The sequence below is a fragment of the Pseudorca crassidens genome, chromosome 5, assembly GCF_039906515.1.
Source record: "Pseudorca crassidens isolate mPseCra1 chromosome 5, mPseCra1.hap1, whole genome shotgun sequence".
Taxonomy (NCBI): Eukaryota; Metazoa; Chordata; class Mammalia; order Artiodactyla; family Delphinidae; genus Pseudorca; species Pseudorca crassidens.
Genome location: NC_090300.1, coordinates 126,553,727 through 126,578,458, shown reverse-complemented (window position 1 = coordinate 126,578,458; position 24,732 = coordinate 126,553,727). Strand labels below are relative to the sequence as shown.

The following is a 24,732-nucleotide window of genomic DNA, read 5'->3' as shown; positions in this document are numbered from 1 at the left end:
ATCCAGTTTTGAATTGCTAAGTATAATCAGGAATGGAAACAATTTTAAAATATACTAAAAAGCAATTTTGTCACTAAATGAATATTTTTAAAACTTTATATATGAAGGCTTATATGCATGAAAATGAATATGATGAATTTAAATTTTGGCACTAAATGAATATTTGAAAAACTTTATATATGAAGACTTGTATGATGAAAATGAATACGATGGATCTAAACAGCAGTAGAATGTGCTCATTTGTGAGTTTTACAATATGTTGAATAGGAATTTGTTGCTTAAGTAGTTAATATCTTCTAGAAGAATTCTACATGTGCATGATTAAACTAGATGAGGTCCATAATAATTTCCCATAGTCACTACGATATATAATACTTCTAATTAATAGTCACAAAAATCTTGCAAAACCTTTGCTGATTAAATATCTACTTTTTAAAGGTCACTTTTCATAAGGAAGGATGTGATATGCTTTGTCCTAAACTTTTCATTGAAGTGAAACTATAATGCAGGGTGCCATATCTAACTTATTCATAGCGTATTTACGAAAATGGTTAAATTATAACATTTACATTCATACTAAGGTTACTATTTAGATAGAAATAATATTTAAATTGATGTAAAAGTTATCATGCATACACTATATTTGATAAGTTATTTTCAAAATAAATAATCTAGTTTATTTAGTAGTCAAAATTAGTAACTTGAAAGCAACAAATAAAATTCAGTGTTTAATAGGTAAAATATGTTCATTAACACTTTTCCAATCATTGTGAGCCCAATGATAATATACAATTTTATTTCTAGAGAACTGACATTTAACTACTTAAATTTAGTCAATATATTATATTAATAAAGAATAAAACAAGTTATCTGAAAATATTTGTAGAAATACATACCTGTACATGTGAAGAATTTAGATTCTCCCACACTAAGCTCTACTTTGCTAAGTGAAATTGTCACTTGAAGAAGAGCTGAAAAAAATATTTGAGTAAAATTAATTATGGTTTTAAACATGGATACTAAGATTTTAATACATGGTGTCTATACCACATGATTGAAATAGCAATTATTTACCCTCTTATGCTTTTATTACCTGTAAAAAGAAATGAAAGTTTTGTAAAATACAATTTAACAAATTATATACATTATATTATTATGCACCTTACAAACAGACCAAATACAGGACTCATTCAAGCTATGTTGAAATTTTTAGTTAAGAAAATGATCAAATTCATAGACAGCTGTTCCATATTCACAGACTAGGCATTCTGTGTACTACCAGATTGGACAATAGCTACGTAAAATTTTTGCTCAAATTTTGTAAACTTGCTTAAAAAGAGTAAATCCTACACTGTTTTTACAACAATTAAAAATTTAAGTCAAATACTTTTTGACTACCTACTAAAATATTTCCATGAAAGGAGACAAGCAGGGCTTCCCGGGTGGCGCAGTGGTTGAGAGTCCGCCTGCCGATGCAGGGGACACGGGTTCGTGCCCCGGTCGGGGAAGATCCCACATGCTGCGGAGCGGCTGGGCCCATGAGCCACGGCCACTGAGCCTGCGCGTCCGGAGCCTGTGCTCCTCCGCAACGGGAGAGGCCACAACAGTGAGAGGCCCGCGTACCGCAAAAAAAAAAAAAGAGGAGAGAAACACAGGAAAGAGAGGGAGTACTACCACATAAGGAAAGCAGAATAAGCATTTTTTTTTTCCACATGATAAATAAGTTAAGTATCCAGGGCAATGGCAATAAAATAGAGGAGATGTTCAAAAAGTTTGTTGTCAAATTTGAAATAAAACAGCAGAATATCCTAAAACTTTAGAAGATAATTAAAATTATGTTTTAACATTAATTAAACTATTTATGTTTCTAATAATATGGTGGACAAGATAGTGTTACCACTCCCCAAAACCCTGTTCCACCATCCTTTTCCCCCCGAAATACATAGCTAACCTTTCAGGAAAGTAATGGTGCCTCAAGGAAAAAAAAAAAAAAAGAAGAAGAAAAATCTAAAAACTAGAGTACAAGCCTACACTGGGAATTTGTGGATCATAGTAACTGAAAGGCTCACAGATTGCAGAGAATGGATCCAAGCTTGGCTAGAAGAGGGGATGCTACAGAATACCACCAAACACTAGACCAGGATAAGATTCACCCTTAGTATAAGAAGGGTATAGAATAAATTAGCCTACTGACAAAAGGGAATGACAAGGAGAGCTGTCTTTTCTGGCTCGTGTAACGGACAAATGTTTCTTCTTAAATAGGTTAACCATGGTTCTGCCATATTCCAGGTTTGGGATTTTAAAATTGTAGATACATGTTCCTTGGGAAACCCCAAGCTGAAAATTAAATTAAAAAGCACTCTCACATGTAGGGCTCACAGCTAAGTGGCAGAAGCAAACATAAAAGCCCTTCAGAAAATTCAGAAGAGCTATCTAATAGGCCCAGACTCCCCAAGATTTTCATAAATGAACCTCTCTTTAACCTAAACTCACATTCTGACATTATAAAATCCATGGTGAAATAAGGCACTGTGAGCAAGAATTAGTTGAAATAACCTAGAGGAGAAATAGACCCATGAAATTTCAAAACAGGGAATTAGACTAAGAATGTAACATAGCTATGTTGACAATGTTTAAAGAAATAAAATGTGAAATCAAAAAATATGAGAACAGAAGAAAATATTTCTCAAGAAAAACTTGTCAAACATGCTATTTAAGCTCTTTAAAATATTTCCTTAAACGTCCCATACTTGATTGATGAATTCCTTCTTTTTCTGGAAACCTCCCTGAGAAACAGGATGGGCTGCATGGCTATCTTCTCTCATGTCGGTCTTGGTCCTATTTTTACTGATAATTTCATCAACACTCAGAGGGTACTTGGCACATTATAGGGGCTCAAAAAGTGTTCTAGTAAGTCTGATATTTCAGAGAAAAACATGTAAAGAAGAGCAAAGAATTCAGAAAGAATAAGGAGAAAACTAGAAGAAACAAGAGAGTGTCTACTATAAACAATGTCAATTCTAGTGCAAATTGACAGAAGAGGACTTTTTCTTTGAGAAGTAACTGAATCCCCTTGATGAATTTAGTTTAAGTGTAATGAGGACAATAGAAGGAAACTGCAGAAAAAGTCAAGGAATTTGAGATTGTCCTCTTAAGAAACTTGAATCTATAAAGATGTACAGGGTTTTGGGGATCCGCAATTCTGGGCATGTGGTCAGGGATTTTATAAATTGGGGAAAGTTTACTCATACTTATGGATAGAAGGGAAAGAGGCAGAAAAGAGGTTATATTGTTGAAAGAAAAAAGGGAATTGTGATTCAGTTTCTCATTCTCTTTTCACTCCTCTTACTTTCTCCTTTTAGACATCACCTTATTTCATGGCATCAACTTCCTTTTCTCTTTGGATCTTCAGTCTGTGCTTTCCCAAAGTCTAATCCTGCAATTTCTAATCCTCAACTAGCATTCAATTGGATAGCATATTTTAATTTCAAACTCTCCATGTGCAAACTAAACCCTTCCCCTTCCACCAAAAATTGCTCACTGTTCACTATTCCATTTTTGTTCATCACCAATCAATTGTAAAATCTTGGATATAACCTCTGAAACATTACTTGTATGCATTCTTGTTTATTTCCAATCACTGTTTCCCTAATACATGCACTCATTAATTTTAACCTGATATATTTATTTTACTCCGAGATAGTGATGTATCAAATTCTATATTTCTTTTTCTGACGTTTATCTCTTCAACGTTTCTTCCCATGGGAGCATTTTTTCAGGCTGCTGCAAGCATACGTTTCTAAAACTGTTCAATTTTACCTGCCTACTCAAAAATCTTCAAAGTGCATTTGCTTTGTCCAATTAATTATCAATATTATACACATTTTCAGAGAAAGAAAACTAACTTTTCCAAGTTTATTTCCAATTACTCCTTAATGCTTTTGTGGCTATAGACAGCTACAATTAATCATCCCCCGCTTCCCCACTGACGCACACTTCCTCACCAATGTGTGTTTGCTCAAAATATTTCCTTTCCCTTCATCTCCCTTTCTCTTATTTCCCCATCGCTGGCTACATTCTATCTTCAAAATAAAACTAAAATATCAATAAATTTACAAAACATTCTTGGATAGTTCCATCTGTAATATCAACAAATAAATATCTTTGATCCAGAGACATGCTCACTAAACAAATGAAATGTACATTGTTGTTAATGATATTCACTTCTCTACTATATTTAAATGTGAATTTTTAGAAGTGAAAGCTCATCACCCTCACTTCTGTTTCTCCTAAACTGATAATATATAAATGTATGGCAGAATAGTGAACAAACACTTACCAAGAGCTTATTGTACACTAGGTACAGAACACTGACAGTACTGACAATATAAAATTTTGGAATTACTTCATTGACTTAAATTGAATTTAAAGATATCAGAGGTTTTCAGAAATGTCTGCCAATTATTATATAAGTAATTCCCACCTTTGACCTTTGGAGCTTACAGAAAAGACGAAACTTGAAAGATGTAGGCATTTTAAAAGTCAAATACAGTTCTGAACAATTTTATGCAGATTTGCTGATGGGTATAATAAATAACTTATATTCATTGCAATACAATGAAATTAAGCTTGAAATTAATTAATTTATATTAAAATATTTGGCAATTTTTTTTATTCAGTACAAACTATCAATTCACCCATTAATCAAGACCATATTTTTATGGGCATTTTGGTGTCAGGGCACATGGCTATAAATCAGGGATTAAAAGTATATAATAAAAATAAAACATATTTCTCTAGTTTAATACATTTCCCAAAGGCTAGATTTGCTCTAATTGACCTCTACAGATACATTAAAACATGTGCATATTAGGAAAAACGTGAAGAACTAAAATTTAAGGTCATGCCTTAATCATTGCTCTAGTGATTTAACATCATTTCTTGTGATCATTCCTGACCTGTGGCCACCTCCAACAGACTCATTTTGGACCCAAATGTCAGAAGAAAATGAAATAATTTTCTAATGCCAAAAGTTGTATTCAGAGAAAGCTGGGCAGGACTGATATATTTATATCTATCCAGTTAATCTCTCATTCATTTCTGATGTTTCAATTTAGGCACAACAAATGAAAGTGGATGTGATGTGGGGCCTTTACGTCATTTAGAAAAAAAGATACTAAATATTTCTAATCAAAATTTCTATATAGGATTGGGTGGAATTCGAAAAATAGAATGGCATTCACTGATGCTGAAAAATCTGATTTTGATATTTTACTCTTCTTAGGTATTTGGAATAGATATAATAACTTTGAAGAAAATTGAGAAGGATATAATGTTATATAGATTGAATCACTTGATATTAGCAACATTATGGATTAAATGATGGCATTACTTAAAACCAATCAATAAATCATATTTTTGTATTAGAATTGGGATTGGATAGTCAGTATCTCCGCAAGAGATTCTCATTAAAGTAAGAAATCATTTTAAACTCATAGAATGAAAAGTTAGAGGCATGATAAATCTGTCTTTTTTGAACTATCCTCAAAGAAATATATATAATAATAACCTTAAATGTAGAGTTGGGTAAATTAAAAATTGTTTACCAAAATCAATAAGTATTTATTGAATATATAAATTTTTCAAATCACTCTTTTTAGATACTATGGTATACAAAAATAATAAGTTACAATTCCTAATGTCAAAGTATTTCTAATTTATTTGGTAAGGCAACAACACTACATAAAAAGAAGAATGATAAAACAAGATGATGTTTATCAATTATGACCATTATGAGCTTTATGATCAAGAATGCTGCATAGAGGGCAATAAAACTTGAAAAAAAAAGTTGGAATAGATGTTGTACTAAAAGGACAGAAAGAGGGTAGACATTCCAGGTAAGGCAAAAAAGTTCAAGGAATATTCAGGGAATAATTAGTAGATCAATATAGATGAAGTTGATCTCATGTAGAATATTGGTAATATAATTGGAGAAATAGTTTTGAAAATACATCGGAGGATCTCAAATGCCATGGTAAAATTTCTGGACTTAAATTTTTGTCCATTAATTATTTATAAATAGAAACCAACATGACAAAATTGGCATTTAGTAAAGATTAGTCAGAAGATAGGATGGCTGACAAATTGAATTTAGGGGAAAATTTAGGGTATGTTATGATAAGTATCTGAGTTGGCTGGTGGCAAAGAACATGGAAAGGTAGGAATGGATGTAACAAAAAAAGTAAAAATAGTAGTTATCTCTGGATCAATTAGAACATTACTGAAAAAGGGAAAAAAGTCAAAGATGTTAAGGTTTTCTGCTTCAGTGAAACAACCATCACCAACGTAAAGAATTTCAGGAATAGAGGAAAAAATATGGAGCCATAATTTATATCATAAATGAAAATTACTTCTCAAAATAGAACATAGACAACATTTTAACAAAGATAACTGCTATCATAACAAAGCTTAAATTAATATTTGTAATTTAAGTAAGCATGCAGATTAAATAGCAGATATTCAAAGGGGACTTTCTTAATTTACAGGAATATAAATAGAATGAAGTGTTTGGCATTTCTAAGTTCCATCAAGGGACCTAGAGAGCCCGCTGTAATTTGATACAATATTTAACAGTGGCATTTAAAGTGACCAGTTTATCACCTGCAGAAATTTTAAAACTGACAACTTAATTAGTCTACTACATTCCTGACACAAAGCAGAGTTGAATTCACTTAAAATTCTAACAGACATGCACAGATAACTTAAGGCACTGATTTATTTTTGTAGGATGACTTGTAACATTTATAAAGCAAGAATTTTTTTTTCCCTTGGCTTCCACATCAAGGGAGTTAAGAGAATTAAGATATCTAATAATTATAAAAACTCTCAAAGAGTCTTACTCATAAAAGGTTCTTATAAATTACTGATTATATCAAATGAATATGATTTCCTCATTTTTTCATTGAAAACTGTACCCACTTTTAAACTGTACCCACTTCAAGAAAATTATGTATGTAATTTATTAATTACTCACTTTTTTATTATTAAATTTTCATGTCCATATATTAAAACAGTCTATGTGTGATCTAGTTGATTTTTTTTTAATTGCTACAATGTTCAAGAAAATTCAGAATTTTTGGAACATTTAAGAGAGAAATACTCCATAATCAAACGTTTTAGGAACTCTGACGACTGTGAACATTTGATCAAAACTATTTTTTAGGGTCTTCCCTGGTGGTGCAGTGGTTAAGAATCTGCCTGCCAATGCAGGGACATGGGTTCCAGCCCTGGTCCGGGAAGATCCCAAATGCCCCAGAGCAACTAAGCCCGTGTGCCACAACTACTGAGCCTGCGTGCCTAGAGCCCATGCTCCTCCACAAGAGAAGCCACCGCAATGAGAAGCCCACGCACTGCAAAGAAGAGTAGCCCCTGCTCTCCGCAACTAGAGAAAGCCCACGCTCAACAACGAAGACCCAACGCAGCCAAAAAAATAAATAACTTTTTTTAAAAAACTACTTTTTAAATAAATTGCTTCACCTAAGTTTACCAAGACAAAGTTAAACATTTTAGTATAATTCCTTTTCATCATTGTACTTTTTTCGTATTTAAACTCAATTGTCTTCAATCTTCCTGTACGAAGTTAGGAAAACAAAGTCTCAGTTGCTAGATCACATGGGTCTTTTTAAGAGCAACTGGTCTACCTCCTTAATGCTTCTCTTTCTATTGACTCCTTCCTGTTAAGCTATAGACACTACAGCTTCCCATCCTAAAAAATATAATAATAATAAATGAAACAAATGAAAAAGAAAACAGAACAGCCAAATAATATAAAGAGAAAAAACATCTTTCTGCTTCTTGTCTCTCAAATTACTGTGGTATATTCTACCTATTATTATCTATTGAATCTATTTTGCCAGAAAACAAAAGAAATATCTAAAGTTCTCTCACTCTTGCCTCCAATAGAAAACTCATAAAGTTCAACTCATTCTTCCTTTAAATATCTCTCAAATCTGCCTTTGTTTTGCATCCTCATTGCTTTAGTTTTATTTCTCACCACTGTTAGCCTGGTATAGTGAGTGATCTGTAAAACTGAACAAGGTCAGGTATTGGGTTTATCAGAAAAATCTGAGGGGGTGTGTGTGTGTGTGTGTTTATGTATGCATGTGTTTTGTTTTTATTTGCTTCTGGCCCCATTCCTGAAAATCCTGATTCAATATATCTGATGTAGGGCCTAAGATTTTCTATTTTAAGTAGCTTCCAGGTGCTAAGCATTGCTATGTAGAATGTAGTTGCCAGTCCAAAACCATTGACCTCAATTAGGAACTTGTTTATAATATAGGATCTCAGGTTTTATTTCATACTGACTGAATCATAATCTATAACTTAATAAGACCCCCAACAGTTCCATGTGCACATTAAAATGTGGTCAACACTGGGTTGTGACAATCCAACATGTTTATCATTCGTAGTACAATATATTTCCCGTTGAGTAGGATAAAATCCAAACTTTCACACTTGACATGAAAGATATTTAACAAGCTGGATATGACTTAATTCAACTGTATTTCCTGCCACATTCCAAGTATGGGAGAAAAATCAAACAAAACAAAACACACACAATAGTTAAATATCAAGAAACTCTGCAAATAGGCTCTATTTTCCTATTTCTTTTTGAATTGTTTTTTCTTATTCAATAGAGCCCTTCTCCTTTTTCTCCTCTAAGGGCATGCTTATTACTTTCTATTAAAGACTTATATGAGTCCTCCTCCAGGCAGTAAACCACACACTTCAATGTCTTCTAAAATCCTGCAGTATTTTCTCTTAGAGCACTTAGAATATTACAGTGATGTATGTTAATAAGTATTTTATAATTTTTAATAAGCAGAAATTCTTCATATGCAATTATATAAATATATGCAATTTATAAAAACTTTATATTCCCTTGTTCAAGTCAACTTATTGCTATTTTATTTAAAATTAATGTAAAACTGAGGAAGGTTGTTTGTTCTGAGTTTCTGTACTATTTCCCAGTAGCAATTAACATATACTCAATTTTGTTCACATATCTGTTTCTCCACCGGACTATATATACCGGCAAAGCCCACAACAATTCCTGGGAAATAAAAATAGAATCTGTGCAATGAAGTCTAACCTTGTTTTCCTTTGTGCTTAGTCTAATTTCACCTGTTCATAGGGTACCCTGTGCAGAAGGCTTGCACCTGGCACTTCAGACCAGAATTCCCAGTGTGAAATTGCTGTACCTGACGCTTCAGTTGGCTGACCCTGTGCAGAAATGCTGCACCCAGCACTCTGATCTGGAGTGCCCTGAGCAACACAGCTGTGCCCAACCAGCAAGAATGCCATCCCCTCCCCTGCTGACAAGAATCCTATAAAGCATCCCCACCAACGGCCTTTTGCAAAGAGTTTGTACTCTAGAGCATGAACTCACGCCTCTACATTCTTTGATCAAAGAATAAAGCTTTCCTTTGTTTCTGAACCAAACTTGATCTCTTCTATTTGTACAAGCAACATCGAGAAGAAGGACTCTTATTGAGGATCAACTCATTGGAGGTTTGGGGGAGGGGATTGGTAACAAATTTTTGACAACCCAGATGGGACTGACTGTGGCCCTTCTGCCTGCACTCACCCACTAGACTACAGACATGCTCAAGCTTCAGCAGGACGATGGCTAAGGTTTGGGCGCTTGGATGCCTCCTTTTTTGGTCGCTGAGGCATCAATTAACAGTTTAATGCTGGCTCCAAATTTCCCAAACCAAAATCTATTTGGATCCAATTTTGTAGGATTTGCATGCCAACAAATCACTCCAACTGTCCCCTCAGTAGTTGGATCTCTAAATTATATCATCATTTTGCAATTGGACCTGCTATGCCAGAGACAAAAGTAATGGGATGAAATTCCCTATGTCTAGTTTTTTTATGGTCTTATATCAGAGCACAGGCCTTTAAAAGGGATGTGGGCTCTCCTCCACTGAGGTAATAGTAAAGGAGACTAAGCCTTCTATCAGTGCTTGACCTGCTCCCTGATGACCTTCTTGATCTCCTCCCTAGCACTCCTCCTACTGTTCCCTCCATACCCATTTGCTTCATATAGCCCGAGTTGGGTCACAGGCCCAAGAGGTCCCTTCCACACCAGTTCCCTCTCCCAGAACCTGTCCAGTAAGTATATGAAATGGGACCCATTACCAGCCAGTGTCCAACAACCTGCCAGGAAAATACTCCTTGTGAGGCAGGTGCCAGATGGAGAAGAAGGGCTCACACAGATACCTGTCATTTACCACTTCTGATCTGTATAACTAGAAGAGTCATAATAAAGGGTTGAGGGAAGATCCAAAGCGTTCCTGAATCTGATTAGGGGAAACTTTCAGACCGATGGCCCCACCTGGGCTGAAATCCAGAGCCTCCTCAATGTACTCCTAACAGGGGAAGAAAAGGCCATAATCCTTTTAAAAGCCCAAGAGGAAGCAGACAAAGAGAACAAAAGCAATGCAGGTCATGCTATTTTCAGACCACAGAATCAAGCAGTCCCAGATAACAACTGAGACAATGGAGAAAGGGGTGGAAAATAGAGGCTGCCCAATTATAAAAATATGATCCTAAAGGGAATCCAGGCAGCAGGAAAGAAACCTGTCAGTTGGAATAAGAAAAAGGCAATCAATCACAACAAGTGGAAAACCCTTCGGCATTCCTACAGAGCCTTAAGGAATGCTTCTGATTCTATACTAATGACCCTCAGTCATTGGAAGGGAATGCAATCCTGAGGTAGTATTTCATTTCCCAAACTGCCCTCAACATTAGGTGTAAACTTCAGAAACTGAAAATACAGCCAGATACCCCTACCTCCTGCCTGGTGGAGGTTGCCTACCACATGTTTTGTACGTGAGACGTAGAGGAGGAAAAGTCAGAGGATAAAAAGGCCCAGAGGCAAGCCTGCCTAACGGCTGTTGCCCTCCAATATCAACTGGTTGACACGGAAATCTGAACTAAACACCCACGGAGACTCTCGACTCCAGTGAGTGACCCCTGGATCACCGGGATAGCAAGCCAAGGAAATTAGGACCCAATCAGTGTGCCATATGTAAACAAGAGGGACACTGGAAGGAAGAATGCCCTCACTCCCTCGAAGGGGGATGGAAATGGCAGATCCTGGTTACTATTCTCAAGGGCAGATGGTCCAAATAGATGAAGAATGATGGGGCCAGGGGGCTCCTAAACTGGCACTCCAATTGACCCCCAAGGAGCCCAGCCTGACATTGGACATAGGAAAAAAGCCCATCAAATTCTTTTTTTATTATTATTATTTTTTTTTTTTTTTTTGCGTTACGCAGGCCTCTCACTGTTGTGGCCTCTCCCGTTGCGGAGCACAGGCTCTGGATGTGCAGACTCAGCAGCCATGGCGCACGGGCCCAGCTGCTTTGCAGCATGTGGGATCCTCCCAGATCGGGGCACGAACTCGTGTCCCCTGCATCAGCAGGCGGACTCTCAACCACTGCACCACCAGGGATGCCCACCCGTCAAATTCTTAGTCAACGCTGTTGCCACTTAACTGGTTCTGAACACCAGATCAGGCAAACTCAGTCACAAGAGTTGTAAAATTATGGGGGTATCAGGGAAGGCCTAAGAACAGGCATTCACAGAGCCATTAGGACGTAAATTGGATGAACATATTCTCACCCATTCCTTCCCACATGTTCCCTATGTCCTTATATAATTGGGAGCTACTATCCACCTAATGGGAGACAGACTGAAGACTGCTGTTCCCCTAGACAGGGAGCACAAGATAATAATGTTAATGGCTGAGGACAAACCTTCCAGGACAGAGCAGGTTGATCTCCCAGGAGTAAATCTCAAACTCAGCGCCTAGGGATGGGTGGAACAAGCTATGGGAGCCAGTCCTGTGACAGTCCATCTAAAACCTGGACATCCATGGCCCGACAGAAAACAGTACACTCTCCATTGAGAGGCCTTATTGGTCATTGTCCCTGTTATACAGGGCCTAATTGACCACCCTTACTGGACCATGCCAATCATCATGTAATACCCCTGTTCTCCCCATAAAGAAACCCAATGGAGAATACTGGATGGTAAGACCTCAGGGCAGTCAATGAAGCCACCAAAAATATACATTCAGTAGTTACCAATTCCTATACCCTGCTGGGATTCTACTGTCCACCAGGACCCAGTAATGTGTATTAAATTGAAAAGATGCCTTCCTCTGTATTCCATTAACAATACCACTGGACAGTCCTGCCCCGAGGATTCAAAAACACCCCCATTGTCTTTGTGGAAACTTTAGCTAAAGACGACCTAAAAAATCTACATCCTGGAGGAGGCTTCCCTCCTCCAGGATGTAGATGACATTCTGACTGCTAGCTTCACTAAGGAGACCTCTGATGAAAGTACTGTAACCACTCTGAACCACCTAGCTGGTAAGGGATATAAGGTGGCCAAGAAAAAGGCCCAAATATCACAAACTAGGGTGACCCACCTAGGCTTCATTCTCACAGAAGGTCACAGAAGCCTACCACAGGAAAAGAAGGAAGCCTTTTGCAGCCTTGCCTCTCCTAAAACTAGCAGACAGCTTACGGGGTTTCCTGCGGATGGCCAGGTTTTGCTATATCTGGATCCCTAACTAGCTAGGCCTCTACATGAAAAGGTGAAAGGAAAGATGATGATAATTTTGAATGGATTTCAGAATGTGAAAGGACCTTTCAAGTATTAAAAATGCCATTACTTCATGCCCCTTTCCTAACCCTCCCAGACTTAGCTAAATTCTTAAGACCTTTATATTCCTGAGAGAAGGGTAATTGTCCTTGGGGTATTAGCTCAAAAATGTGGACCCTTACTTGGGTGTTGCTTATTTCTCTAAACAATTAGATCAGAATGCGAAGAGATGGCCTCCTTGCCTACAGCAGTAGCAGCTACTACAACCCTGCTAAAAGAGGCTGAAAAGTTAATGTTTGGTCAGCCAATCACTGCATAGACTCCACACCAGGAGGCTTTACTGACTTATGAGGATGTAAGCTCTAAGGGAACAGAATGGCTCTCCCCCAGATGGCTGATTCAAGTTCCTGCTATGCTTTTAGACAGCGCAGTGGTTACCATAAAAAACTGTCACAGGCTAAATCTTGCCACCCTGCTACCCACAGAAATGGGACCCCTGGAGCATCACTGTGTAGAAACCACAGACATGATCTATTCCAACTGCCCTAACCTAGGAAGTGAGCCTCTCCAAAATGCTGAGGAGGAATTGTTCACAGACAGGAGAAGCTTTATGAGAGAGAGAAAAGGCTGGCAGGATATGTAGTAATCGCCTAAACCAAACTCATAGAGGCACAAAGCTTACCCCCAGGGACTTCTGCCCAAAAGGTGGAGCTTATAGCCCTCACCTGGCCTTAAAGCTCTGGACAGGGAAAATCTTAAATGTTCACACAGATTCGTGGTATGTGTATGCCATCCTACATGCACACAGGGGTATTTGGAAGGAAAGGGGTATGGTTACTGCAGAGAATAAGCAGGTGAAACGTGGCATAAACATACTAAAACTCCTAGAAGCAGTGCAGCTTCCAAAAAAAAAGTGTCAGTGATTCACTGTAGGGGTCATCAAAAAGGGAATGCAGAGGTAATAAAGGAAAACAACAAAGGGAACAGAACTGCCAAAAGGGTGGCCCAAAGTAACTTGGCAATTACCCCTCATACTAAGAGGCCAAATCCATCCAATTACTCCGTAGTCTCTACAAAGGAAGAATTAGACAAAGTCCAGAAATGGGGCTTCAGTAGAGATCTAGGAAGCCATGGGTGACTAATTAATGAACATGTGTAATACTTCTTTCTCCAAACTGCAGCTTGTCAAGCCATTAGGGAGGTTCATCAAGGAACTCACTATGGGAAGGAAGCCCAATATAATTGGTTAGTTGAGGTCACAGTAACTCCTGGGATGAAAAGCATAATCAGTCAGATAGTTGAAACATGCCCCATCTGCACAGAACCCCCCACCACCACCACCAGAGGCCCCTAGATAAGGCCCATTCAGATCTGAGAGGCATATCCTGGGGAAGACTGGCAGGTTGACTTCACTGTCATGCCAAGAACATCAGGCAGTCTTAGGTATCTCTTGGTGCTGGGGGAAACGGTTAGAAGCGTTTCCCACTAGAAGTGAAATGGCAGCCGAAGTAGCTAAAATATTACTAAAAGAAATAATCTCCAGATTTGGGCTCCCAGGATCCCTACAAAGTGATAACGGCCTAGCATTCCAGTCTCAAGTGACAAAAGGGATGGCAAGTTCCCCAGGCAAAAAATAGACCTTGCACTCAGCCTGGAGACCCCCAATCATCAGAGAAAGTAGAGCAATCCAATCAGACTTTAAAATGAACCTTAGCCAAGTTATGCCAGGAGACTCAAGAAAAGTGGGTTAACTTACTCCTTATTCCTCTGCTCTGCATGCAGTTAGCTCCAAGAGATAAGTTAAAGTTCAGTGCATTTGAACTAATGTATGGTAGACCCATTACCCAAGCCCAAGAGAAGGGACACCTGAGCCCCCTTGAAATGGAACAACTCAAGTGTGCCTTCCAGGTAGGAGAAACTCTCACGGAATACAGTAACCAGGTGCTGCCCACACCCACCAACCTGGCCCTCCATCCCTTGCGGCCAGAAGACTGGGTACACCTAAAAACCTGGGAAACTGGCAGCTGCAGGGTCAATTCACTCCTACATGGAACAGACCCCACCTGGTGAGTCTCACCGCCCATTCTGCCCTGATGTTGCAGGGATCACTCTGTGGGCACATCGCACTCGAGGGAAGAGGCCTCCAAGCCCCAAACTCCAAAGACACAACCTGGGACAATGGACTCCCTTGACTGCTTGTGTGAACCTCTCTCTGACCTGAAGCTTTCCTTCCAAAAAACAAGAGAAGTGTGACCAGGGAGATTCAGCCCCGCAGTGAGCCTCGACATCAGGGAACACTTCCCTGCAGGCAAAGGACCTAGATAACTTCATTTTTAGGAAAAAAAATTTGACATGTATTATTCTTGCTAATATTTGGGCCGCAATTCCTAAATCGTCTGGTGTCCTTTGTCTCCAAAAGGTTAGACAAGTGGTGGCCGCTCAGGGAGATGAAGAGTTAGGGCTGAGGTATGCAGACAACCAAACACTTCGAAGGGCAGCTGGGGAGAAGTTCTGCTGCTCTACCTGGGGTTATGACCAGGCCTAAAATCAGCAGGGAACAGACCTTTGCCCCTCAAGAATGAGGAACAGGATAAAAGACAGAGGGGAGATTTGTCACTGGCAAAGCCCATGAACAACTCCCAGGGAATAACAATAGGATCTAGGTAATAACGTCTAACCTTGTTTTTTTTTTCCTTGGTTGTTAGTCCAGTCTCACTTGCTCATACGGTGCTGCGTGCACAGACCTCACACCCGACCCTTCAGACCGGAGTTCCTCATGTGAACCGGCTACACCAATACCTTCCTCAGCTTGGAGACCACGCGCAGCAGCCGCGCACAACACTCAACGCAGCGCAGCCGCAGCGGCCCTGAGAGAACTCCGCCCCTTCCTCTCCCTGCCGAGGGGATCCTTATAAAGCAGCCCTGCCTACGGCCTGTTCAGCAGAGCGTGTGGTCTAGGGCCGGCTTGCTCCTCTGCATTCTCGGTCAGAGAATAAAGCTTTCCTTTGCTTCTGAGCCAAACTCCTTCTATTGGCACTGGCGCGAGCAACACCAAGCAGAAAGACCCTTGATGGGCCCATAACGTATCTAGACTTGGAAAAAGGAGCATAGCTTATCCATCTTAGGCTGTCCGCCCAGCAGACTGTCTTAAAGAGAGTCCATGCTAAAACATGTGTGCATAAATGAAGTGATACTATGGTAAACTGAAACAAATGAAAAATTTCTTATTCGTGTCACTCCATGAATGTTTCTGTTGGTTGAATCCAATAAAAAGCAGTTTAAATCAGTTTTATTCTCTGTAGACTATTCTATTTTTGAGAAGGTATATTTCCTAAATTTATAAAAGTTTGCGTAAATTAAATTAGTGACATATTAAGGGACATTTGAGTAAAAAGTTTTGCTGCCATGGATTGTTCAGTAATTGTGTGTGGGGGGGTGTGTTTTTCAAATTCAAACATGCATTTCACATGTGAACATAAAATATATAAAAATGTCATCCAAATGACCAGTGCTCAAAAACTAACTGATGTCTAAAAGAGGCCATGTGAATGAAAATAAAGGGCAAATAAGGACAAAAAGAAAGAAGGAACTAAAAGCGAAGGTGAAAAATTTTGTAAGGAAATGTCAAGAAACGATGAGCTTGGGAAGACCATAATGGTGGGGCAATATATTTTATGATCATTACACTCTCATCTGTCACTGAACCACAGCGTTGGGCAAAAATCAATCACTTACGTACTGAGAATTTCCCACACGTCAAGCACTTAAAAATCTGAGCTTATTAAGAAGTTAAAGTGAGTACATCGTAACAGAGAGGAAATATTTGTGAAGTGAATTTCATGCTGATTTAAATATAATTTTGTTTTGAAAACAGACAAAATAATATTTTTTCTTAAAATACATTGTTTAAAATAACATGCAATGAACTTAAGAAGGAAATATAGAACTTGAAACTCCAAACCTAATGTAAATAATTTTATTGCATAGAAATGCTCAGCAGTTTATTAATAAAAAGAGATAATTATATATGATACCTTAATATTTATAAAACAGGAAGGAATAAGACCATCTGCCTCGTATTGTAAAGTCAATCCTTTTTCTTAATTCACTTAAAGTAACTAAAAGTAGAAAATATTCCTTTATGTCAATCAGGTTGGATGTCCTCTGAGTGATGAGTGAAGCAGCTTGTGTTTACATGGTAGTAGGGCCTGCAGTCCATTATAAGACCACGAACAGCTCACTCATCGCTTATGTTCAGTGTGACACAATTAAAACTAAAATACTGTGAATTGGCAGCTAAGTTCTACATCCAATCCAAGTTTATTTCAACAGATACCACTTAGACATGTAAGTTATTAGCTGCCTGACGAAACCAGCATAACACATCATGTGAATTTTGAATCACTGCTAACATAATGCATTAATAAATTAAATTAAGGGACAGTGTTTTCATTGGAATTAGTTCCTAAGTCTCTGGATGCCTATAATGGGTTTTGTCTACACCAAGTGTACAGAGTTTCTCTCCAGATTAAGGCCAGCCTAAACCTTATTTATAAACCTGACAAATCAGAACTCAAACATCTGTTATACAACAGTTCAGCCAGAATGTTCTGCCTTCCTTCCTTTCCTGCATGGTACTATATAGCACTAGCTATGCAACCCTTACACTGCTTACCAGCATACCTTGATATACATTATCAGAAAATGTGAACCCCATCAGCCGATTGCAAATGTTACTATGAAATAGTGCGGAAATAAGAGAAACACATTTTCCACAGCTTTAGGAACAAAAATGTTTTAAAGTAGAAGCACTAAAGAACCAATGAAAGATGTTACCCTTAATTTGAGAGTATACAATTTCCTCTGCTCATTGCAAATCATAAAACTCCTGTAACATGAGCACATTATGTAATATAGTCCAAAATATTTCTATAGGAATACATTCCTTTAAAATAAACAATTTTGAAAGAATAGTACAAGGCATGAGCCATAATGCTTTTCTTTAAGATTTGCAGTAGCACTTTGTAACCATGATTACAAGAATAAAATTGACATTTGTAACACAAAGATATATGCAATGATTTATTCATTAATTGAGTTCTTCACTCAATAACCATGTATGGAATCACTGAGTAGATTTGCTTGAGCACATGTACAAAGTTTGCTGTTATGTAACTACAGGAAAAATATTTCACTAGGCTGAAAAATGCCCACTTTCTTGAAATAAGAGATTGACATGTTTTAAAAAGCCAACAGCCGTTCTTTTTCTGAGGCCTTCAAATCAATTGTAGAATAACTTTATATTATGGCCAGGGGCATTTATGTTTAATACTAAGTATTACAAAAAGAAAGCATATTTTACAAATGATTTTCTCAAATGTGTTCATAAAGATATGGAGAAATTTTAAAAGGGCAAATTAGTTCTGATGTTTAAATACACAGAACCTTTTTGTTCTCCCAGTTAAAGCATTTTAGGCATCTCAGGATTTTATATTATTATATCCTGAAGGTGCCTATAGGATTTCTAGTCCAGCAATCTGAGGTTACAGGTGAGAAGAGGGACCAGAAGGTTTATCTGTTTCTGAAGGCCTCAGGATAATCGAGAGGTGGATCTGTGCTTAGACTACTCATCCCAAGTCTGAACTAACTTTATTTTTTTAATTAATTTCTTTGTAGTATAGTTGATTTACAAGGTTGTGTTGGTTTCTGGTGTACAGCAAAGTAAATCCGTTCTACATATACATGCATCCACCCTTTTTTAGATTCTTTTTCCATATAGGTCATTACAGAGTACTGAGTAGAGTTCCCACATTACAAACTGAAGAATAAAAACCATATGATCATCTCAGTAGATGCAGAAAGAGCTTTTGACAAAATTCAGCACCCATTTATGATAAAAACTCTCCAGAAAGTGGGCATAGAGGGGACATACCTACCAAAATAAAGGCCATATATGACAAGCCAACAGCTGACATCATTCTCAATGGTGGAAAAACTGAAAGCATTTCCTCTAAGGTAAGGAACAAGACAAGGATCTCCACCCTTGCCACGTTTATTCAGCATAGCTTTGGAAGTTCTAGCCACGTCAATCAGAGAAGAAAAAGAAATAAAAAGAACCCAAATTGAACTAACTTTAGATCTCTAAAATTCTATTTTGCTGAAGAATTTGAGTGAAGGAGCAGATTAGGTACCTCTTCAGAATGGAGGAAAAGTTGACATGGGGAATCACAGAGAGGAAGAGAGTAGATAACCTACCCCTTCTCCCATGGAGCTGAGTGAATCAGAAGAGAGATGAGAATTATGGAGTTGCCAGGATGCGTAGCTATACAGCATGACTTCCCAGTTTGGGCTAAAATAATAGAGTGAGAGGTTCTCCAGGGTTGAGAGGAAGGCTGAAATCAGAGAAATTAGATCTCACAATTGTGTGTGCTCTCTGTGTGAACAGGGTAAGGGACTCTATAGATAGAAGTTAGGCATCAACCTAAGACAGCAAAGAAAAAATCAGTGTGGCACATTTAGTACAAAAGAGAACCGTAGTTAGTATTACCCTGCTGTCTCTGACTCCTGTGTGTGGTGGGAAGGTGTAATGCCCCAGAAATCCACACATGTCTCATGAAGCAGAAAGCAGCTTTGGCCATTAGGCTTGCTGTAGGGGCTCCCTTGATGAGAGGTCAATCCAGGAGTAGGACAGAAAATGTAGTTAACTCTGAGAAGTCATCAGCACCGGCAGTGATTGAGATGGAGCTGAGGCAACATGAGAGTCCCTTGTCCCTGATCAAGTCATGAGTACAAACCACATATTCACCAGCAGTTTATCTAAAGATACCAGCTCAAGAGGTCAGGAACCCAAAACAAAACAAAACAAAAAAACAAGAAAACAACTAAAAACCAAAACCCCCAAACAAAAAGTCTGTAGCTGAAGCAAGGACCCAAGGAGGAGCATGTATCTCAGAGCCCCAGCCCGCCCCCCACACCCCCAAATAGCGACAAGTTTACATAAGTAGGTTTCCTCCCCAGGAGACACACAGATGTGTCTGGAGAAGGTGATAATAAAGACCAAGAGCTTACCTGAAAGATTACTGAATTAACTGTATGTACTGGAAGAAACAAAGATTCGGTCTTTGGTACTTTCTTATATAGCATGTGGGTATAATAATAGCAGTTCCATTATATTTGTGAGGATTAAATGTAACGCATTTCTGTTACTTGAATGTCTGATACAAAGTAAATACACAGTAAATGTTAACCATTGTAATTGTAACCCCTCCTCTTAACTGGCTCTGCAGGTGCTCATAATGACAAATTTGGTATCTCCTTTTATTTGCTTGTTTTACATAAGAGAACTGCTCTATGTTGTGTACACAGCTGAGTTAAGATTGCCATTCAAAACTGCATCTATAGTTTTTCTTACCAAATAAACTGAAAAATTCTTTGCTCAATCCAAATTTAATTTGAATTTATTTAAGTAAACTTTGTTCACCTCTACCTCAGTCCATTTGGGCTGCTATAACAAAATACCATAAACTGGGTAGCTTATAAACTACAAACATTTATTTCTTAATTCTGGAGGCTGGAAGTCCAAGGTCATGATGCCAGCATGATCACGTTCCGGTGAAGGCCCTCTACCAGGTTGTAAACTGCCTACTTCGTGTTGTATCTTCATGTGGTGGAAAAAGAGCGAGGGAGCTCTTTGGGGTCCCTTTTATAAAGCACTAGTCCCATAATGAGGAACTCATCTTCATAAACTAATCACTTCCCAAAGGCTCTACTTTCTAACACCATCGTATTGGACATTAGGATTCCAACATGTGAATTTTGGGGGGACAGAAACATTCAGACCATAGCAGTCCCCACTCAATAATGTTGACTGACATGTTAAACTTTCCAGCCCTACCTGGGAAGGCTGTACAACAAACTTTAGACTTTGTTGACATATTCAAAAATAATACAATATGGTTCTCATTTCCATAATAATCTATTTCCCTTGTGAGGGGTAGGAAACTTAGTGCAAAATTTGAAGTTTTATTTTTATGAAAAAAGGCTACTGCCTCAGTCACTGCAGAAAATTGTGGACTAAAGCTTATCATAATGTAATAAATATACACTTGAAGTAAACAAATTTCTAAATCAATGCTAAGAAAACTTATAAGAGGATCAAAGTGATTCGTTTCTGTTGAACTAGTATGGTGATAAACACAAATTAAATTATGTCATGTGCTTCGAATTCTGTCACATGTAAGTATGACTCCTTCCCCAACTGGTGGCCCTGGAGAGTTGCTATTTATACACTAGAAATCGCAGACCTTGTTTCACACAGCCCTTCTTCTCCAACATGGCAAGCTGACAAGCCTCCTATTCCTATCCTTCTCTTTGATCTTCCATAATTAGGTTATTTTCCTTTTTTTCCCTTTCTTTGCATCTATGGCTCCTTTTTCTTTTTCTTTTTCTTTTTTTTAACATCTTTATTGGAGTATAATTGCTTTACAATGCTGTGTTAGTTTCTGCTTTACAACAAAGTGAATCAGCTATACATATACATATGTTCCCATATCTCCTCCCTCTGTGTCTCCCTCCCACCCTCCCTATCTCACCCCTCTAGGTGGTCACAAAGCACCGAGCTGATCTCCCTGTGCTATGCGGCTGCTTCCCACTAGCTATCTATTTTACGTTTGGTAGTGTATATATGTCCATGCCACTCTCTTACTTTGTCCCAGCTTACCCTTTCCCCTCCCCCTATCCTCAAGTTCATTCTCTAGTAGGTCTGTGTCTTTATTCCCATCCTACCCCTAGGTTCTTCATGACCTTTTTTTTTTTTTTTTTTTTGCGCATACCACTCTATCTAACGTACCGGGTAGGCAGGGTAATTACTTGTTTACATGGTCCTATTTCTAATTAGAATACAATTCGTGCCGAGAAAGAACAATTTCTTACTCAATTTATTACCCCCGTGGAATACTGCAGGCATCTATTACACTTCTTAAAGAATAAATGAATACATGAATTGAATGATTTTTTTAATCACCATATTTAAATCTAAATTTTCCAAATAAAAAAGATGCAAATCCATTCTTTACACCTGTCCCCAGACAGGAGAGAGTACTTATTTTACTTACATTTTTTAAACATTTCCTAGAATCAGACAATTTTATTTAAATATCAAGTAAATAATGAAAGAAACAAAACAAAACTGGTAGATCTCAAAACTAAAATAACACCCTCACCTATCTATTAATGTTTTTCATTCAAACCTACTACATCTCAAGCAACTGAGCTAGCTGTGTGGATGATAAAAATATTTCACTTTGATAGTAAGTGATATTCTGTTAAGGTACTAGCTTAGTACCTTAACAGAAGTAAAGATTATTAGTAGTACACATTGAATATATATATATATATATATATATATATACTTTAAAATAGAATGTTAACAGTGAGAAATACATATTCTATAACTCAAATAATGTTCAAGTTGCTTTTCAATATAATTAAATTATGTTAATATACATTATAATTGTGCTTTAAAACTTCATCAGTTTGTCCCTTTAAACATCAGTCCAAGGGGCAGGAAACTGACCAGAGCCCAAAACAATCAGCCAAACCAAGAGCAAGAGGATGACACATGCATCTATGGTTCCCCTCAATATCTGACAGCTTACATAGGTGAGTTCCTTCTCCCCACCGCACATGTGTGAGTGTAGCTGGCTCATAAAAATCAACAGTTACATGTTCTTTCTGTTACATCACTCATTCTTGGATTCTTGATTTTATCTTCTGTACCATACCATTCGGTCTGGTAAAGATTTATAAGACATTGTTAGATTTCTCGGGCCCTTACAGTCTCAGATGGCTAACAACCTGCTACAATTAGTGCACAAAGATTCCACAGCATATTCCCTGGCTTCAAAGCTTCCTGACATTTCTGTCTTCCACACAGAATGGGGAATAAAATCATATAAACTGTTTACCTCACTCTCCACTTCACTGGCAGAAGGGAGTGCTTGGCTGTCAGTTTTGTGATTACTCCAGTGACCAGCTTTTGTTGCTAACCTCCAGTGAGATTTGGTTGTATTCCAACTCAATCCATCACTTAATTTTACAAGCCAAAGTGTTTAAAGTTTAATTGCAATCCCAACCAAGTGGTTTCTTTTTTTCATAACTTGTTTATCTGAAAGACTGGAACAGTGCAAGGTTATCTTCTTACATACAGAAAGCTCGTAATAGTTACTCATTAAGGACTGGCCATCCTAAATCACTGCAGAGTTCCATTCTACTTTAGTAGCCTGATTAAAAAGATGAATGGTTGCAGGTTCAATTCAGAAAAGCCAAAGAAGGGAACGCACAATGACCTCTTCAAAGTTGGCCTTGGCAAAGAACAGAGGACCCTTCTAGTGTTAATGAGTACATACCACTCAAGATCACTACCCTTTCTGTAATGTTTCATGAAATTGGATTTCCAGGGTATTAGAATCTCCTCTGGATGATGATCTCGGGTATTTCTAACACACAGAAATGAGTTATTCTAAATGTTCTTTTACAGGTTAGTATTTAAATCTCTAAGCTGAGTAACTATATATACTTGAAATATACTGTAAACTTTGCTCTAGACTGGACTTGTATGAGCCTCTGGTCTCTGCATTTGGATCCATGGCACTCCTAAAGAAATGCACCTGATTGTACAGAGGTGGAACTTTATGTCATCAGCAAGTGAAGAAAGGATTCTATCTCAGTATCCTAATGTGGGAGACTTTCCAATAATCAAGGGTATCCAACAGTTCATTGTGTTTGCAGGAAGATCTCAGCAGTCCATGACCAACTTTATGCCATCCAGGTAAAATAATTTACCTCTATATGCAAGAAAAGGGACTAGTGTGGTCCCCAGTAACATCTATGGTATTCTAGTAGTTGAAAATATTATTTCTGCCCTCATACTGGTCTACCCTGCAGTGGACTGAATGTATGTGTCCCCCGCCCCTCCCCAAAATGTGTATGTTGAAATCCTGATTCCCAATATGATGGCAGTAGGAAGTGGGGCCTTTGGTAATCAGGTCATGAGAGTGGAGCCTTCACGATGGGATTAGTGATCTTATAAAAGGGAGCCCAAACAGCTCTCTTACTTTCTTTCCACCATATGAAGATGCAACATGAAGTAGGCAGCATGTAATCTGGAAGACGGCGCTCACCAGACCTGACCATACTGGCAGCCTCATCTTTGACTACAAGCCTCCAAAAACATGAGGAGTAAACATTTGTTGTTTAAGCCACCCACTGTATGGTAATTTGTTATAGCAGCCCAAACTGACATACCCTAATCCAGAGTACCCTACACTATTAAAAATTTGGTTTCAAACATGGTAGGGCTACATACTTATATTAAGGAAGCAGTTACCTCAGTGCTTCCTTAGCTACAGTGTCAGTCATAACCAGGGCCCACGTTTAAGGGCAAACTTTTCAATGAAATGGTATTCTTGGGGAAAGGCAATTGCTGAAGAAATATGATATCCTGGAACATTTAGGCTTCATTGCCACAGCCGGGAGTAGGGAGGGCATATCTCAGCCTATGCCAAATATAATGGGCACCACAAATATGTATGGGAACCAGCTACATGCCAAGTAGTTAGTAAGGTTACCTCTTTGAAGAAACTAAAGAGAGCTCACTGCCTTTGTGAAGTTTACAGTCTAGAAAGTGTGAAAAGCAGTCAAACTTGGAAAATAGATAAATTATGTATTAGAAAGTGATCAGGGCTATGGAAAAAAAGAGAGAGAGAGTATGAAACACTCTTCAAAATACTTGGACAGGGTGTTAAGAGTCAAATGCTTCCAAAGGCATCCTATCACATAAGCTGAAACACCATTGGCTGAAGGATACAATGTAAGGTTAGCAGCAGATTACTCTCTCCCAGCCATAGTGCTGAAGATGCAGAAGTAAATGGGGACAGCTTAGAAGGTTCATATCATAGTAAAGCCCTGCTTGAGTAAAACAGCCAGCTTTAGATCCCGGGAGGGAAAGTCTTTAACAAAGGGCAAAACCAGAAGCACTCTTCAGTGTCTTCA

The 24,732-nt window shown here is 38.1% G+C and overlaps 1 protein-coding gene across 2 annotated transcripts in view; it reads right to left on the bottom strand.

Annotated features, from left to right (window-relative positions):
* Positions 1–24,732, bottom strand: part of NCAM2 (neural cell adhesion molecule 2) — a 495,236-nt gene that overhangs the window by 210,637 nt on the left and 259,867 nt on the right. For both annotated transcript variants that reach the window (XM_067739241.1, XM_067739240.1), the window contains exon 2: positions 897–971. In XM_067739241.1, the coding sequence (XP_067595342.1) occupies positions 897–971 (75 nt within the window). The remainder of the gene's footprint in view (positions 1–896; positions 972–24,732) is intronic.